Below are 20,053 nucleotides of genomic sequence, written 5' to 3'. Positions count from 1 at the left end.
AATCTGGCTTTCTTTGCAAAGAAGCTTTGACTCAAAGTGAGCTGGTTCAAGGCTGACTACATAGATAACCTAAGAGGTCAGAAGACAGCTTTTCCTTGCTAAATAGCTCAAAGGAATTGTCAGACTTCAACTATCAGTGTTCTAAAAAACAATATTTGCTATAAACCAAGTAGGCAAGTGGAGATGATCCCCTTGTTTTCTCTCAGGATTTCTGCTGTCTCCACATGACTCATAAGCAGAAAAGTCTCCCTGATTATGGTCCATCTAGAAGGGTTGCCCAGTTGCAACAGATCATCCAAATGAAATTTTTATTCATCTACAAAGCAAGAACAATCTCTCTCACATTGGCTATGTGTCCCAGACTCTCCTTGCCATATTAGAGGGCTACTTATTAGCAAGGACAGACAAATCACAGAAGTCTTTTCCTAAACCCGATCTCATACTTCTCTGCTGTGACGTCCTTCACTCATTAGATTCCCATCTCCTTCCCTTTATTTCTTTCTTCCCTCCTTCTCCTTATTCCTTCAAAATTTACTGAGAGCCTACTCTGTACCAGTCACTGTGCTAGGTGCTGGGGATATAATGATGACTAATAACAAAACAATGGCTGCTGATTGTTTAGTAACTAGTAAGAGCCCAACTGCATACCAGATACTTTATACATATCACCTAATCATCAAAGCACTTTTGAAATAAGTGGGTACTATTATCCCTATTTTATAGAGAAAACTCAAAAAAGTAAGAAATGACCTAAGAAGATGATAGAGTTACCTTGTTTAAAGAAATCTAAAGAAGTGTCTTGGGGGATGGGGGGAGGAAGCAGTATAAGGTAAATAGAAAGAGAACTATATTGGCTGCCAAAGTTCTGGGTTCTACTTCCACCTCTTACATCTCTTTGTCTACCCATTTGTCCAAAAACTATTTAGTCAATATTCATAGCATGCCAGGAGGCATGCTAGGTACTACAGATACAGGAATAAATCAGACATTGAATTCATTGCCAAGTTTTTTGTTGTTATTGTTTTTGTTTTTGAGACAGGGTCTCGCTCTGTCACCCAGGCTGGAGTGCAGTGGCATGATCATAGCTCCTGGGCTCAAGTGATCCTCCCGCCTCAGCCTCCCAAGTAGCTGGGATTACAGGCATGAAGCACCACACCCTGGCTAGCAAATCTTAGTAAGTGCTTACCTTAGGCACTTATCAGTCCTCAGGTTCCTTATCTGAGAATAGCATTGGACTTGATGATCTCTAATAATCTTATAATTCTAAATAAAAACATACTACTAGCCACCAAGTGGACTGAGAATATAGATAAATAAGATGAGCAGGAGATAGGCTAAAGAAATCTAAATGGTCAGGTCACGAAAATGAGATCCTGGCCAGGTGGAGTGGCTCAAGCCTGTAATCCTAGCACTCTGGGAGTCCGAGGCGGGAGGACTGCTTAAGCTCAGGAGTTCGAGACTAGTCTAAGCAAGAGTGAGACCCTGTCCCTACCAAAAAGAAAGGAAAAAAAAAGCCCAGCCAGGTGTTGCGAGAGCACCTGTAGTCCCAGCTACTCGGAGGCTGAGGCAGAAGGATCGATCACTTGAGCCCAGGAGTTGGTGGTTGCAGTGAGCTACAATGACGCCTCTGCACTCTACCCAGGGTGACAGAGGGAGACTCTGTCTCAACAAAAACAAACCAAGGCAACTGAACACCTCTCCTCACAACCCCCCAGCCCTTCCTATAAAAAATAAAATAAATTTAAATAAATTTAAAAAAAGAAAGAAAGAAAGAAAATGAGGTACTATTGCAAGCTAAGAAATTTGGACTTTATCCAAAGGACAGTAAAAAGTCACTGAAGGGTTTTAAACCCTGGAATAATGTGGTCAAATTTTCAAATTAGAAAAGTGATTCTAGCTGCTATGTAAAGAACAGACTGGAGAGAAGGTATGTTATAGGAGTTAGGAAGACCAGTTAGAGGGTAATTTAAATAATCCCAGAAAGAGTAACAATGGCCTAAATGATAAGAGTGGGAAGGACCGGGAGGAAAGGTCTAATCTGAGAAGTGTAAAGGAGGTTTTTTTAAAAAGATATTTCACACTGATTATAATGGCTATTAGAGAGAGAAAAACAAGCATTGGCAAGGATGTGCAGAAACTGGAACATCTGTACACCGCATGGGAGAATGTAAAATGGTGTAGCCACTAGGAAAACAGTATGGCGGTTCCTCACATTGTAACAAGAGTATCACACCTCTTCCCATAGATATGGAAGGGAAATATTGACAGTAGGGAATATGTAACAGAGAGAATGGCCTGAAAAAATGGCAATAATATTTTCTGTCTCTTTAAAACATTCTCCACTCCTTTTTGAGAACTAAAACCTGCATCCCCGCCTCAGGCCAGTGGCTGGGAAGGGCAGGGTAAGGTTTTTGTTATTTGTGCAACAGGAGATGGATGGCCCAGTCGGACCTGGTAAAGGGAGGTCCCAGATGGAGGTCATAAGATTGTCTTCAGAGGAGATGGGATGATCAGAATCATCAACTGTAGCTGAATAATAATTGCCGGAAGCTGAGAACCCATCCTTTAAAAGCTCTGCATTTCTGCTTATTAGGAGGATGACGGCATTTCAGACAGGAGTCTCCATCCTCCTCCTCTGCCTGCAAAGTAATAAACTTCTCTTTCCTCAAACCGTTTTCGGTCTTCTGATACAGCCTTGAGGATAGGTGCCAAATGTAACAAAATCAAAAACAGAATTACCTTATCACCCAGAAATTCCACTTCTGGATATGTATCCAAAAGAACTGAAAGCAAGGTCTTTAAAAGTTATTTGTAAATCCATGTCAAAATAGCATTATTTGCAACAGCCAAAAGGTAAAATCAACCCAAGTGTCCGCTGACAGATGAATGGATAAACAAAATATTGCATATATATATGTGAATTAAAATAAAATCGTAAGTCCCCAGCAAAACCCTCTTGGCCAAGGGGACCCCAGAAATACCATAAAGCTGAATTGCTGGCCCTGAGAAGGGGGGTCAGACATGCCTCGTCATGCCCCCTTCCTTTCTGGGAGACATCCTTTGTGGCTCATTAACAGGCCTAAGGCTACACAAGACAAAGCTTAACCACACCTGCAGGTATATGTCCGGGGGGCTTGTCTCTGATTAACAGACTTCCTTACCTTAACTTAAAACATTCCAAGCCTTTAGACAAAGCTTCGTTTCTTTAACCAATTACAAATCAAAGAATCTTTAAACCCACTCATAACCTGTAATCTCCCACTTGGAGATGTACTGTCTTTTTGGGCCAAACCAATGTACACTTTCCATGTATTGATTTATGACTTTATATGTAATTTCTGTCTCCCTGAAATGTATAAAACCAAAGTGTAACCCAACCATAGTGAGACCACTTGTTCAAGGCTTCTTGGGTATGTGTCTCCGGGCCACAGTCTCACATACCTGGCTCAAAATAAACCTCTTTAAATTATTTCCCAGAGTTTGGGTTTTTTTACAATGATATGTGATTCAGCCTTTTTTTCTTTTTTTTTTTCCTTTATTTTTATATGGAACACTTCATGAATTTTCATGTCATCCTTGCACAGGGGCCACGCCAATCTTCTCTATATCATTCCAATTTTAGTATATGTGCTGCCAAAGCGAGCACTATTCTTCAGCCTTAAAAGGGAAGGAAATTCTTACACATGGATGAACCCTGAGGACATTAGGCCGAGTAAAATAAGCCACAAAAGGACAAATACTGTATGATTCCATTTATATGGGCATCTAGAATAGTCAGATTTATAAGACAGAAAGTAGAATGGACTGGGAGAAGGGGGAAATGGGGAGTTATTGTTTAATGCATACAGAGTTTCAATTTTACAAGATGAAAAGAGTTCTATGGATTGATAGCAGTGATGGTTGCACAACAATATGAATGTACTTAATGTCAATGAACTGTATACATAAAAATGGTTAAGATGGTAAACAATTTTATGTTATGTATATTTTACCACAGTTTTTTTTATAAGGCAGGACTTAATGACTGGTTTTAGAAAGCTAAAGAGAAAAGAGAATCAAGGATGATATTTTCTAATCTGAGGAAACAGGCAGTGGTGGTACTAATCACAGACTGATAAAAGGAAAAGTGGGTTACAGGGAAAAAGTAAGATAAGAAGCTCTGTTTTAGACATAATTAAGTCTGAGCAAAGTATGAGACATTCATGGAAGAGATGTTCAGAAGACAGCTAGATCAACTAGTCTGAAGCTCAGAAGAGTGGTTTGCCACAGAGCTAGAGTTCATGAATCATAGGCCTACAAACAGTAGCTAAGGCTCAGGAAGAAGAGAAACTGGGCCCTTGGGCAACACCAACTTTTTTTTTTTAAAGGGACAGTGTCTCAGCCACACAGCCCAGGCTGGAATGTAGTGGTGCAATCACAGCTCACTATAACCTCAAACTCCTGGCTTCAAGGGATCCTACCACCTCAGCCTCCCAAATGGCTAGGACTACAGGCACACACCACCACACCCAGCTAATTTTTTATTTTTTATAGAGACAGGGTCTCAGTATGTTGCCCAGGCTGATCTTGAACTCCTGGCCTCAAAGAGATCCCCCCACCTTGGCCTCTCAAAGTGCTGGGATTACAGGTATAAGTCACTGCACCCAGCCAACATCAACTTTTAATGGGTAAACCAGGGAAGAAAAGGCTGAAAAGAGACAGATTCAGGAACATCTTGGGGAGGAAGAATGGAAAAACAAACTGAAAAATAAATAAACAGAGAAATTATAGTCAATGAAAATTAGGGAAGGAAAAGCAAGAAAAGTTTGCTTCAAGAAGGGAAGGGTCAGGGGTGTTAAATGATATAGAGCTGTCAAATTAGGATGAGGGCTGAAAAGGGTCCATTGGATTTAACAACAAGATTACTCATATCTATAGTGAGAATAGCTAATAAGAACTCTCTTTAGAGGCTCTTCTTCAACTACAGATGAGAAAGCAATTAAGTTACCTGAGAGGTCTTTTCTGAGCAGAGGAGATTAGTTTGAACTTCAAAGGGGGTTTTGCTGGAGCAGTTTCAGGAATCAGAATCCCTTTTGGAGGCTTATCTGAGATCCTAATCACTATTGTGTCCAAGATACAGGGAGGCATGCTAGAGCAGTAAAAGTGCTTAGTTTTTAACTCAGAAAATCTGGGGTTAGTTGGGGCTATATCATACAGTGTGACCTTGGGAAAGCTGATCCTGTCATTTTATCTGGAAAATAAGGGCTATCTCCCAGAGTTGTTATAAGAAACAAATATGAAGGGGAAAAACCCACAAAAGTTCTTTGCAAAGAATAAACAAAGTACAAATGTCAGTTAATCTTAAAACCTACACTAGGTGATCCTTACAAAGGAGAGTGAATCGGGTAGGGCTTGGATCAACGAAGAGAAAGATTTTACTTTTTAATCTTACTCCTCTGGGCGATAAATTGTTGTGTTAAATACAAATACAAATCTGCTTCTTAAATTGACTCAATTCTTTTAAGCAAAACAAGCATTCCAGAAAAAAAAAAAAAGACACTGGTGAAAAAAAGAGAGTAAAGTCTTTGAGAAGATCAATTTCTTAACCTTCTAACCTGAGGGTCATATCTTTTGTTGGGGTATTTGTAGCATTTGGACCTATGTTTGCTATTGGCTGAAATAGGAAATTCCCAGGAGTCAGAGAGAGAGAGCACTTGAACTGGTGTGGGTCAGCAGAGGAGTGGGAAGTGGCCAGGACAGGACATAGAGAAAGATGGATGAAACTTTGCTTTTTATTCTGTGGTACAGAGACAATGAATACACAGACTCAGAACGTGGAGACTTAGATTCTAGACCCAATTCCAACATATTCTGAAAAACATCTTTTTGTAACAGGGGAAATAGCCTGAAGAAAGGGTAAAGTAGTTGTTTTAAAGTTGTCTCTTTAACCCCCACTCCCCGCAACACACACACACTCTTTTTGGGAATTAAAACCTGCATCCCTGCCTGAGGCCAGTAATCAGAGGGGCAGGAGAGTGTTCTTTGTACCACAGGAGATGGCTCAACAGAATTGTCCAGGCAGAGGGTAGAGGTCACAAGGGTAGAGGTCATGAGATTGAGATTGTCTTCACAGGAGATGAGGTTGATAAGGACCATCAGCTATAGTTAAGCAGCAATAGCCTGGAGCTGAAAACCCCCCTTTAAAAGCTCTATACTTCTGCTTATAGGGAGGAAAATGGTACTTTAAGACAAGAGTCTGCCATTCTCCTCATTTGCCAGCAAATTAATAAATTTCCCTTTCCTTCTCCTCAAACCGCTTGTCCTTGTTCTTCATTCCACCATGGGGACAAGTACCAAACTATGGTGGAGACAAGTACCGAACTTGTCCTCATTTGGGCCATACCTGGACACTGATACTATTAGAACATTTATCTGTAAAATACTGAGCTCAGTTTTTGGCACACAGTAAGTACTCAGTAAAGTAGCTTTAAAAAAGACAGAGAGAGAAAGAACATTGTCAATTGGCTAGAAGACAGCTGCTTACTAGAATATATATAGTATTGCAAAGCTATATTGTATTTCCCATCTTAAGATTTTAGAGAGAATTTCAAATCAGAAGTGTTTCTGACCCCTTTGTTCCCTCTGGCCACCATCCCATTGCCTCTGAAGCAAACTATATTAAAAATGACTTGATCCCTTCCACTTTGCCCCACTGAACCTACTACAAACTGCTGAGCAAGAACAGCCTTCTAGCTCCTCAAAGGGAAGGCTCCCTAGTCTTAAAAACTAAAAAGTTTTGCTCCAGCAAAACCCCCTTTGAAGTTCAAACTAATCTCCTCTGCTCAGAAAAGACCTCTCAGGTAACTTAATTACTTTCTCATCTGTAGTTGAAGAAGAGCCTCTAAAGAGAGTTCTTATTAGCTATTCTCACTATAGGTATGAGTAATCTTGTTGTTAAATCCAATGGACCCTTTTCAGCCCTCATCCTAATTTGACAGCTCTATATCATTTAACACCCCTGACCCTTCCCTTCTTGAAGCAAACTTTTCTTGCTTTTCCTTCCCTAATTTTCATTGACTATAATTTCTCTGTTTATTTATTTTTCAGTTTGTTTTTCCATTCTTCCTCTCCAGATGTTCCTGAATCTGTCTCTTTTCAGATTTTAAGACTAGGGAGCCTTCCCTTTGAGGAGCTAGAAGGCTGTTCTTGCTCAGCAGTTTGTAGTAGGTTCAGTGGGGCAAACTAAAACTCCCTCTTCTTTAGTTTATCACTGGGAACAGTGAAAAGAGCACATATTCTAAGACAAATTAGCTTGCTGTAACAGAAAGTACGTATACTCTGAAATCATAAAGACCTGAGTTCCCCATCATGTCAAAGCAGTTCAGTCCCCTCTGGCAAAGGACCTTAGGTTGCTAGAATAGCCTGAACTGGGAATGGGAAAAGCAACAAGCTCCCAGAGCTAGTAGGGTATGAGGTACCGTTCCATGGGTCTTTGTTACTAGAAATTAACTTTATTAGACAGGTTCAACCTCTAATATATTTCTTATTTTTTGTTTTTTAAATTTTTATTTCTTTGATTCCTGTGGGTTTTTTCCTTTTATTTGCTTGTTCAGGAGAGATGGGAACCACTATATTTCTGAATGTTAATTTAGTTGCATAGCATTGAGAAAATCCTGATTTGAAAACATAAGCAGCTGTAAATAGTAGTGTTAGGTAGTTGGAGAGGGATTCCAGGTCTCCTAGGGATGAAAGTGGGTACTGTTGTGTTGCTGCAATTGCCCCACCTGGGAAGAAAAACAAGGGTGGGTCCTAGACCCCCATCTTGGTCCTACCCCACCCTAATCCTCTCCTGAGAGACTGCCATACCTGGGGGGAGGAAGAAATACCCTACGAATCTGCCAATCATAACTTAGTGCGCCAACTGCAAAAGAATGCAGAGGACTCTTGTAGCCCAAGGGCTAAGCAGCATGGGTACTATAGAGTCTGGAAATTGTCCTAGTACAACCCACACACCTAGCAAGACAGGTCATGCAACTCCCAACTGTCCAATCAAAGTGGTTTTATGGTGACCTCTGAACCACTAGGGAGGTCCCAATCTGGGCACTATAAAACAAGATGCAGACCATAACCAGCCCCCTTTTTGCTCTTCCTTTTGTTCTCCCTCTGCTGTGCCAGTGGGTCCAGTTGTCATCTGTGGCAGATGTATCATGCTCTGTAAATCTCTATCTTGCTCTTGCTCTATAATCCTATCTTTTTCTCCTCAATAAACCTCATTTTTGTGTTTGCCTTACTTTGGTGTGTCTGGTCATTCTTCAGCTATGAGCACATCAAGAACTGACACTTTAGACTGAAACCTGACAGTAGCAGTTTTTTTAAAAAATTAACACGCATTCTTAGAAGCTTAAGTTCACACACTGATCCTCTTACATGTATCTATGTTTCATAAAAACAGTTCTCAATCTTTAAAAACTCAAATCAAATATTTGAGGACTCTCTGAAACACTCTTCCTAGTGTTCTTGTAGAACAAAGTTTGGAAACAACCAGACAATGGGGTCCCTGAGATCTCTCCACTCTCAGTCTCAGGAGGTTATTCAGTACATATAATAAAGTGTACAAGGAGGAATTATTAAGAAGGAACTGGTACATTCCACATCTTCCACTCACTGCCAATGACTCTCTTCTGGGGCAAAACTCTCCCATCCCCTTACCCCCAGTCCTGGCACCAAAACTTTAATCTACTTTTTGAACCTCCTTTCCCACGTCTCTCCTTTTCTACTCTTATCTCCAGCTAAGCTCAAGTATTACCTATACTCTGTATAGTCAAGAATTGACCACCTTCTTAACCTCTGTGTGTTTATTTATACTGTTACCTCCATCTAGATTTATATTCGTTAATATTTTTGAAGGCTTATGATGTGTTAATGTTAAGCATCATGCCAGGCAACTTGCATAATTTTCTCATTCACTTCCATTGCCATATATCCTATCCATCTTTATTTATTTGTAAATAATAATAACCATTATTAAGCACTCACTTTGTGCCCAGTCTTATTTGCCCAGTAACTTATACTAGCTCATGTAATTTTTACAACTGCCCTATGAAACAAAATAATAATACTGTCCTCATTTTATATATGAGAACCCCGGGCGCTGGAACATTAGAGAACTTGCCTAAAGTTAAGTAAGGGAAAGAATGATTTCTGGAAAAGCACTGAGTTCAGAGTTGCGTTCTTAAGGAAAAAGGTAAAGTTGTCAGGGGACAATGGCATTCCAGACAGAATGACAATGTACACAAAGTCAGAAGTAGGAAACAGCTTGGTATGCAGTTCAGGAAAAAGATTAGCCTTCAGAATCATCAGAGCTGGGTTCAAATATCTAATTTTGTTTTGCTTTGTGGCTTCTATGATTTTCTCATCTAGAAATGGTGATAATAAGCTATACTGTGTAGAACTGCTGTAAGGTTAAAGTGAAATAAGGTATGTAAAAGCAACCAGCACAGGCCAGACCTATGGTAGGTACTCAATAAATAAATGTTACCTCCCTTCCTTCCCACTAGTTAAAAATTCAATGATCCTTAGTCTCAAAAATGTCATTTCCAACTCTGCTGTTCCTCAGACATATCTTCTCCAAGTTCTCAAGCTTTACCAGGATTTTTGGAAGTATAATACACATCTCCAGAAGTGTCCTTTTTGTGTTTCATACATGAAAAGTCATTCAGCAAGTTATTTGGTAGCATCCTTAACCACCATTTCTCAAAATGAGAGCCATTCTCACATCACTCACCCGTGTAGGCCATGTTCTTCGGGTTGCCATAAGGAGCCCCAGGTTGCACGGGGCTGTAAACAGGGTTCATTGTGGAAGACTGAGGATCCTACAGAAAAAAACAAAGGCAATAGCATTGGTTATTAATTGCCCATTCTCCCTGACATCAGCTTCTCCTCTATAATCTTCAGTGTATGCTCAAAAGTATATAATGGTATCGTAGAAAAAGGACTAAACAAAAAGCCCATTTGTTTGTACTTGGCCCTATGCTAACTACTTTCCCCATTTTACAGATGAAGATACTGTGGAACAGAGAAGTTATATAACTTCCCTAATGTCAACCCAGGCATGTTGGTTCTCAGTTTAGCATTAGTCCCATTATCCCACAGACAGCTCTGGCACTAGCGTACTGTGTGGCACTGGCCAAGTCACTTTCCGCTCTCTGGATTTCAATGTTCAGATATAAAATGAATTACTTTGAGATTTCTGAGGTCCTTTCTAATTCTATAGTTCACTGGGGGATCCAAGGTGCCTGGTGATGAGCATACAGACTGGTGGAAGGAAGAGCAGCAAGTATCTCACCTGCCCCTTTCACCTGCAGAGGACAAGATACTAGTTACTAGCAGCTTAAAAACAAAGCTAGGAATTTGTTGCTATTGATCATTTTAATGCAAACAAGGAAACACTGCCAGGACTTCTCTCTCAATTTATTCAAGGGAAAGCAATAAACTTGGAAATTTGTGTGCAATAAGTATCACCTGCACACGTGCTCGCTTAATTATCTTAATGAAGCACATTCTTCATTCTGATTAATGGAAAATCTGTCATTAAGCTCTATTAGCCAGCCAATTTGTCCCACCTTGTTTAGGGAGCCATTTCTTACACATAGGCTGACACATGTTTGAAAATGTGTCTCCAAATATATTATTTACACTTCATAAAAATCAAACAATTCCTCTTAACTAGGTTCACATGATAGATGGGCAATTTTTTAGGTCATTAACTTCTGTAGCACTTCAGGACAGGAAACAAGTCAAATACTGAAGGCAGGCGGTGACCAGCTGGCTTGATGACAACTGCTCTGTGATTAATTAGTCTGTCCAAGGTTCTGGAGTGAGAGGTGGAGAAAAGGTGGGTTCCCAAGGAGAAGAAGCTAAGGCCATCAGACAGGCAAAAGGGGAAATGCCCCTGGTCAATTTCAGAGGGCAGAACTTCCTGAAATGTACCCAATGTGCAGCCCTGGCAAACCACCCCAAAGCAACAAGCTAGATCAAACTATCATCAGTTGACAAACTAAAGCTAGAACAACTTGAAGATGAAAGTTAAAGGAAGTATATATGTTTCAGTTCAATTTAAGGAAAAAATGTTCTCACAGCCAGAGTTATCTAAAAATATACTCAAGTTACACTCTCCCTCTAAACACTCTCCCCACAGGGTACTGAAAGAATTAAGAGAGATCACAAACTGTAAAGTGACATGCAGATGTAAATAATGATGATGTGACAATAGTGCTGATGTGAGAACAACAACACAGAAGGTTGCTTGTACACTTTCCTTGCCATGTATCTCTCTTCTGCCCAGCCAGTTCTCTGCCTAGTAAGTCAGGGTGAGGAAGACTGTTAAAATGCTACTATGGGCCAGGCGTGGTGGCTCACACCTGTAATCCTAGCACTTTGGGAGGCTGAGGAGGGAGGATCACTTGAGGTCAGGAGTTTGAGACCACCCTGAGCAAGAGCGAGACTCCATTTCTATAAAAAATAGAAAAATTAGCTGGACATGGTGGCATACACCTGTAGTCCCAGCTACTCGTAGTCCTACCTACTCAGGAGACTGAGAAAGGAGGATCACTTGAGCCCAGGAGTTTGAGGTTACAATGAGCTATGATGACACCACTATATTCTAGCCCAGGTGACAGAGTAAGACCCTGTCTTAAAAAAAAAAAAAAAAATGCTGCTATGGTTTGAATAGGTCTCCCAAAAAGCATGTGTTGGAAACTTAATCACCATTGTAAGAGGTGGAACCTTTAAGAGGTTATTAGACCATAAAGGATCTGACCTCATGAACAGATTAATGTCATTACCTTTGGGGTATGTCTATCATAAAAGGACAAGTGATTATCTCTTTTTCTCTCACCCTCTGTCTGCCCTTTCGCTCTTCCACCATGGGATGATGCCACAGGAATGCCCTTACCAGATGCCAGCACCTTAATATTGGACTTCCCAGCCTCCAAAACTGTAAGCCAACAAATTTCTGTTCATCATAAATTGCTCAGTGTGTGGTATTCTGTCATAGCAGTACAAAATGGACTAAGACAAGCGCTGCTAAGAAGCACTACTGGCCCTGTAAACATCTGAGCACTCTCCTACTGTGGAGACACTCTGTGTTGCTGATTGGACGAAGTACAAAATTGCTTTTCATAATCAGAGAAACTCATCAGCTTTGAAATTGGTCTCCTGTTGCTTCAAAATGAAGGCCACCTCTGTAGAAGGAGATCATGCATAGGGCAGCACTCCATAACAGTATCAATTCCAATCCCAACTAATGACTGACAGAAATGAAATCTGCCAGGGGTTCAAAATTTGGAATAAAAATACAACAATCACTTCTGGAGAGCAGCTTGAGGGCAGATAGGGTTCTCAGCTTCTAAGGGAAGGTCAGCCTTTTACAACATATTCTATCTACCGTTAACAGTTTCAGGAACAGGCTAAAAATGAGTAGGAAGATCCAGGCAGACTTAGGTTCAAATCCTGGAGCTGTCACATACCAATTATAAGACCACAGACAAGTCCCTTAACCTTGCTGAGCCTCAGTTTTCTCTAACCTCAAAATAGAAAAGCCTGGGTCTTGCTCTGTCACCCAGGCTAGAGTGCAGTGGCACAATCATAGCTCACTGCAGCCTCAAACTCCTGGGCTCAAGCAATCCTCCTGCCTTGGCCTCCCAAAGCGCTAGGATTACAGGCGTCAGCCACCATGTCCAGTCCTGAGGTGTTTTTTAACGATATGTCTATTGAGTTATAATTTACATATAGTAAAATTTAATGCTTTTAGGTATACAGTTGTATGAGCCATGAAAAATATATTCAGCCAGATGCACTGGCTCATGCCTGTAATTCTAGCACTTTGGGAGCCCAAGGCAAGAGGATCACTAGAGCCCAGAAGATTGAGACCAGCCTGAGCAACATATTGAGACCCCATCTCTACAAAAAGTAAAAAAAATTAGCCGGGCATAGTGGCACTTGCTTGTAGTCCCCGCTATTCAGGCAGCTGAGGCAGGAGGATCACCTGAAGCCAGGAGTTTGAAGTTACAGTGTGCTATGATCATGCCACTGCACTGTAGCCTGGGCAACAGATTAAGACCTTGTCTCTTAAGAAAAAAAATAAAAGAAGAAAAAAAATGCATTCAGTGTACAAACACCACCACAATCAAGATATAAAGTGTTTTCATCGCCCCCAAAAGCTCTCTTATACCATTGTAGTCAATATCCATCCTCTTCTTCAAAAGCCTTGAGAATAAAATCCAAATTCCTTCATATCGTATACAAGATCCGTTATGCTCTACCTGGGATGGTGTTCAGGAATCCATGTATTTAAGTTCCCAAAAGGATTTTGATGCACAGTTTGAAGACCATGCCTTATTAGACTTTCTTTCCTAAATGCCATTTCTCTCACATAAGCTTGATAGAGGAATTGAGATAGAGGAATGAACAAGAACAAAAATTCCTGCTTACATTCTAGTTGGGAGGGGGGAGAAAGAGATAGGCTTTTTAAAAAATGAAATATATTGTATATCAGATGGCAATAAATGCTGTAAAGAAATCCACTGAGGTAGGGAGTAGCAAGGGTAGGGGCTGTAATTTTAAATAAGATGGTCATAGAAAGTATCACTGAGTGACATCTGAGCAAAGACCTGAACAAGTTGAAGGAGTAAGCCATGCAAGTCTCTGAGAAGACCTTGCCCAAATAGAGAGAACAGCAAATGCAAATGCCATGATGTAGAAGCATGTTTGAGAAACAGCTTGGAGACCAATTTAGCTGATGTAAAGTTAATGAAGGAGAAGAGTAGGAAGTACAATCAGACAGGTAATGAAGGTCAAATCATGTAGGGTCTTTTGGCCACTCTAAGGACTTTGTTTTTATTCTAAATGAGATGGGGAGCCACTGGAGTGTTTTGAGCAGAAGAGTGACATGACTTGACTTCATTTTAAGAAGATTAGTTTGACCACTGTGCTGAGATCAAATAGCAGGAAAGCCAAGAGAAGTAGGGCAATAAGTTAGGAGGTCACTGAAATAGTCCAGATGAAAGATAATGGTAGCTGAACTAGGCTGGTAGGAGTGATGGTGGTGGTGGATACATTTTAAAGATCAAGCTGACAGGAATTGCTAATGGATTGAAATTGGGTATGAGCAGAAAAAGCCATCAAGGATGACTCCAAGGCTTGAGAAACTGGAATAATAAAAATACCATTTACTGGAATAAGAACCAGGAGAGATGAGCAGGTTTGGGGTGAAGAACAGAAATTTGGTTTGGACTTAAACTGGAGATGTCTAAGAGTTCTGCTTAGAACAATGTTGGATATATAATAAATACTGCATAAGGGCTGACCATTAGCACTATTATAAATATTACCTCTACTACAAGCAGCTACCATTTATTGAACACCTACCATGTGACAGCTACTATGCTAGTGACTTATTAAGTCTCCATAAGTCTTATATTAATATCTGTAAAATAAGTATTAATTTTATTATATTATAGATAAGTAAACTTAAGCCTAAATAAATGAAGTGACTAGCCCAAGATCTCATAACTAAGAAGTAAGAAAAAGTGAATTTCAAACCCAGGCCTGTCTGATTCCAATGTCCAAGCTACTTCCATGGTACTAGATGAGTCTCCCAGTCTCCCAGCCCAGCACTGGATTCTCCTCTGGAACAGCAGGACTTGAACCCTCCTTCAGGACACAGGGGCTCATGTGCTCTGCTTGGACCCTAATAGATCCCACCATGGACACAGTTCATATCCACCACAGTACCTGGCAGCTGCCCAGTCCCTGCTGGACACACATGGGCAGTCACAAAAGAAATAAAGCACTGCCTAATTTCTACCCCTATGAGCTGCCTACAATCTTAGCTGCCATATGCTACCCATCTGACCTGAGTTTACTTCGAAAGTAAGACAAACTTAGGGGTACCTACTGTGCAAGTCCTACCTACCTATCTCTCCAGAGTCAAGTATGGTAGTGCCTTGGCTCCCTAGGAATGAACCACAGTAAGTCCATACTCCTTGTGCTAGCAAATACAACTCTGCAATGGCTTCTCATCTTATTCAGAATATAATCCAAAATCCTTATAAAAGCTTACAAGGCCTTGTACAATCTGGCCTTGCATGCCTATTTCTCTGGTTCAAACTCCTACCACTATTCCCTTGTTTTCTCCACTTCAATCACAATGACCTCCTTGTTGCTCCCTAAACACGTCATACATGCTTGTGCCTCAAGGTCTTTGCACTTGCTCTTTTCCACACTTAGAATGCCCTTCTCCCCAGATATCAAAAATGGCATGTTCCCTCACTTCATTCAGGTCTCTGCTCAAATGTCACCTTATCAGAAATGTCTTCCTTAACCAACCTATCTAAAATAGCTTCTCCACACGCTGCTATTCTCTGTCCTCTTATTCTGCTTTACTTTTCCTTTTGATACCTGTCTTAGTTCATTTCGTGCTGCTGTAACAGAGTATCCAAGACTGGATTATTTATAATGAACAGAAATTTATTTCCCACAGTTCTAGAAGCTGGAAAGTCCAAGATGGAGGGGACAGAATTTAGCAAGGGCCTTCCTGCTTCGTCATCCCATGGCAGAAGGTGGAACCGCAGGAGAGAGAACTTACTCCCAAAAGCCTTTTTAAAATTTTTTTTGTTTTTTGTTTTTTTTTTTTTTTTTAGAGACAGGGTCTCACTATATTGCCCAGGCTGGAGTGCAGTAGCTATTTATAGGGGCTATCATTGTATACCACAGCCTCAAACTCCTAGGCTCAAGTAATCTCCTGCCTCAGCCTCCCAAGCAGCTGGGACTGCAGGCTGGAGCCAGAGTGTCCCATTAAGCCCACGCATGAGGATGAAGCCCTCAAGGCCTAATCACCTCTTAAAGGCCCCACCTCCAATACTGTTTGTTACATTTGTTTATTCTTTCCCCCATTAGAGTAAGCTCCATGAGAACAAGGATTCTGTTTGTCCTGTATCCCGAGTGCACAGAATATTACCCAGCATGAAACAGGTACTAAATACATAGTAGTTGAATAAATAATGAATCATCCTTCATGCTTCCCCACAAGAAAACTGAAAAAATCTTCAAGGTGCTTGGCATTCTTTGGCTTATTCCAGTGGTTCTCCACATCTCTCCAGCATCTACTTCTAATGCCCAGAGAAACCTCTACTTTGGGTACTTGTCTTGGGCAAAATAAGGAGTGGTGAGCCTAGCAGTGGCATGATGTGTGAGAGAGAAAACAGAGGTGCTAATGACTTCCCTCAGGGTGAAGCTGGTTTTCACTCCCAGACTTCTACCCATTGTTCTGCAAATGGTTTGCTAACTGCCCTCAAAACACCCGAACTATTTCTTTCAAAACAGCAGCAAAATCTATGACCATAAAATGATAAGAAAAGCCCAGAGATTAAAAAGGAACATTTGGAAGTACTATTTGCACAACAGGCTGCAGTGTTTAAAATCTGTGTTTTAGTTTTCAAACTACCTTGGAATTTTCAAAGATTTTTTTCATTTACATAGCGCTTTATAGTTTACAATGAGATTTTAACCATTATCTCATTTGATCCTTTGAAGCAATGAAAAAATTATTAATTTCATTTGATAGATAAAGAAATTAAAGCCTAAAGGTTTAACACCTTCTGGGATAGATATTGTAGGGGAGAGAGAAAGACAGTATCTGCCCATAAGAGGTTATGGTCTAGCTGGGAAATTTTAACAGTTAAATAGAAATAAAAATGCCAAGATTAAAAGAAGGCAGCAGAAATTCTGGAACAGCCAAAGTGCTCAGCAAACCCTCTCCCCCAAAAGCAAAAATAAAACTGGATAAAATGGTCAAAAAGCAACCATTACGTGTCTCTGAAAATTGACCAAAGTTAATATGAAAGTGAGAAATGTTCATTCAAGAAAAATTACTGAACCATATTAAGAACAGAGAGTATGGCATTTTAGCCTGGGACTGCTCCTACTCCCTGTGAACTAAAATAAAATTTTAAGGCTCAACCACCCAGCGGCTGACTGAATGGACCCCCTGGTGGCCAAAGGAATATCCTAAAACTAAATTGTCTACCAGGGGGAAGGAGGTCAGATATCCCTTATCATGCCCTCCTCCCTCCTTGGGGGTATTCTTTGTAACCCATTAACAGGCCTAAGGGTATGCAAGACAAACCTGCAGGTCCTCAATTTACACAACAAATATGTCCGGTGGCTTATCTGTGATAAACAGCTCCTTATCTAAGCCTTTAGACAAAGCTTCATGTCTTCAACCAATTACAAGCCAAAGAATCTTCAAATCCACCTATAACCTGTAAGCCCCACCCCAACCCCCCCACCCCCACTTCAAGATGGCCAACCTTTTTGGGCCAAACCAATGTATGCCTCCCACATATTGATTTATAACTTTCCCTGTAACCCCTGTCTCCCTGAAATGTATAAAACCAAACTATAACCCAACCACACCGAGTCCACTTGCTCAAGGCTTCTTGGGCGTGGCTCCGGGTCATGGTCCTCAAATTTGGCTCAGAGTAAATCTCTTTAAAATTATTTTACAGAGTTTGGCTTTTTTTCCATTGACATCCCCAACCCCCAGCTCCCTGGGGTTAATTCTACCAGGGCAGAATAGACCAGGCCAAAAAGGACTACTGTTACCAGAGTGGGCTGATTTAGTTTGAAGCTGAGCATAGAAAATCTCATGCCCAGAGTCATTGTCAAAAACAGCAGTGGGACAATCTGGGGAACAATGGCAAACAATCCAGGAAGGCCACTACTGTAGCTAGTCTGAGGTCATAGTACTAAAGCTGGGGCAGGCAACAGACCTGCCGATAAACCAGAAATTTAAAAGGGATTTCTAGGGAACAAAACAACCATGAGTCTTGATAAGCTTTCATGAGATCCCTAGTGGTCTGTAAGGCTTTACATTTGCTAAGGGGAAACTAGAAGGTCCTCCTATCTACTGACCCTGGGTGACTATAGGGCCTTGAACATATCAAACTAAAAGCTAGAGCAGAATTGTAAATTGCCTGAACTTTGCATTCTCCAAACCGTATACAGATCCATCAGCAAAGGGTGGAAGCCTTCCTGGCCTAAGGTTTAAGCACAACCCTTCACCAAACATTGGATGACCACTAATCAATGCCAACCCAGAGGTGACTTTTAGGCAGCCAAGTTTAAAAATTAAAACAAGAATTTAAAAAATATGACCGCAGGCCGGGCGCGGTGGCTCACGCCTGTAATCCTAGCTCTGGGAGGCCGAGGCGGGTGGATCGCTCGAGGTCAGGAGTTCGAGACCAGCCTGAGCAAGAGTGAGACCCCGTCTCTATTAAAAATAGAAAGAAATTATCTGGCCAACTAAAAATATATATACAAAAAAAATTAGCCGGGCATGGTGGCTCATGCCTGTAGTCCCAGCTACTCGGGAGGCTGAGGCAGTAGGATCGCTTAAGCCCAGGAGTCTGAGGTTGCTGTGAGCTAGGCTGATGCCACGGCACTCACTCTAGCGCGGGTAACAAAGTGAGACTCTGTCTCAAAAAAAAAAAAAAAATGACCGCAGACTTCAGCAACCACATGGCAAGGAGAGAGACTCTGTGGTAGAGCCTAAGCAAGTTACTAAACAAAAATCCCAGCAACAACAACCCCTCCTAGTGGGGGGAAATCTGAATCAGGAGTTGCTACCTTATCTAAAATATGTAATTTTCAACAACAAAAAATCAAGAAACACACAAAGAAACAATAAAGTATGTTCCATTTATGGGGAAAAAAAAACAGGAGACAATAGATTTTGTGTCTGAGGGGTCCAGATGTTGGAATCAACAAATATTTCAAAGCAGCTATTATAAATATTAAGAGACCTAAAGAAAACCACACTTAAAGAATTAAAGGAAAGTATGACAATGACTCATCAAATAGAGAATATCAATAAATAGAATCTATAAAAATAAGAAGAACCAAATGGAAATTGTATTCCAAAATGAATCATTCAAGAGGGGCTTAACAGCAAATCTGAGCTGACAGAAAAAAGAATCACTTAACCTGAAGATAGATCAATTACACAACCTGAAAAACAAAACAAAAAAAATGGAGAAAAATAAACAGTCTCAGAGACCTGTGGAAAACTAACAAGTAAACCAAAATATAAGTAAAGGGAGTCCCAGAAAGAGAAGTAGGAAAAAATTTAATTAAAGATATAATGGCCAAAAACTTCCGAAAAATGATTAAAATAACAACAAACAATAAATTACACATCCAAGAAAAACAATGAATTCCAAACTGGATAAACAGAAAAAAGATTCACATCTGGATACATCATAGTAAAGCTACTGAAAGTCAAAGAGAAATTATCAAAAGTGGCAAGAGAAAATAACTCATCAGATAAAAGGGAACAACAATAAGACTAACAGCTGACTTTTTTTGTTTGTTTGTTTGTTTGTTTGTTTGTTTGTTTGTTTGAGACAAAGTCTTTCTTTCGCCAGGGTAGAGTGCAGTTGTATCATCATAGCTCACTGCAACCTCAAACTCATGGATTCAAGCCATCCTCCTGCCTCAACCTCCCAAGTAGCTGGAAACAGGTGTGTGCCACAATGTCTGGCTTATTTTTCTGTTTTTAGTAGAGACGGAGTCTCACTCTTGCACAGACTGGTCTTGAACTCCTGAGCTCAAGCGAGGCACCTCCCCCACCCCCACCCCCAAGGCTCCCAGAGTTCTAGGATTACAGGCATGAGCCACTGCAACCGGCCTGACCTCCAGTATTTTGGATAAGGAATCAGCTGTTAGCCGGGTGTGGTGGCTCACATCTCTAGTCCCAGTTACTTGGGAGACTGAGGCAGGAGGATCACTTGAGCCCAGGAGTTTGAGGTTACAGTGAGCTATGATGACACCACTGCACTCTAGCCTGGGTGACAGAGCAAGACTCTGTCTTAAAAAAAAAAAAAAGTCCTAAGAAAAAGTGTGTGGGATTGGAGCAAAGTTTATATATTTTACTGAAATTAAGTTAGTTTATATTTGAAATATTGTAATAAATACAATAAGTTATAATAAATTAAGATGCATATTTAATCCCAAA

At 40.7% G+C, this 20,053-nt stretch overlaps 1 protein-coding gene and 1 non-coding gene across 3 annotated transcripts in view; both read right to left on the bottom strand.

Annotated features, from left to right (window-relative positions):
* FAM168A (family with sequence similarity 168 member A) overlaps positions 1–20,053 on the bottom strand; it is a 177,446-nt gene that overhangs the window by 56,924 nt on the left and 100,469 nt on the right. For both annotated transcript variants that reach the window (XM_045555508.1, XM_045555509.1), the window contains exon 2: positions 9,764–9,851. In XM_045555508.1, coding sequence (XP_045411464.1) covers positions 9,764–9,833 — 70 coding nt within the window. In that variant the 5' untranslated portion in view covers positions 9,834–9,851. The remainder of the gene's footprint in view (positions 1–9,763; positions 9,852–20,053) is intronic.
* Positions 3,540–3,646, bottom strand: LOC123643066. Its single transcript, XR_006736641.1, has one exon. It is a non-coding gene; the product is annotated as a U6 spliceosomal RNA (small nuclear RNA).

This window comes from Lemur catta, chromosome 7 (genome assembly GCF_020740605.2).
Source record: "Lemur catta isolate mLemCat1 chromosome 7, mLemCat1.pri, whole genome shotgun sequence".
Lineage (NCBI taxonomy): Eukaryota > Metazoa > Chordata > Mammalia > Primates > Lemuridae > Lemur > Lemur catta.
Note: the sequence above shows the minus strand (reverse complement) of the source record. Positions and strands in the feature narration are given on the sequence as shown.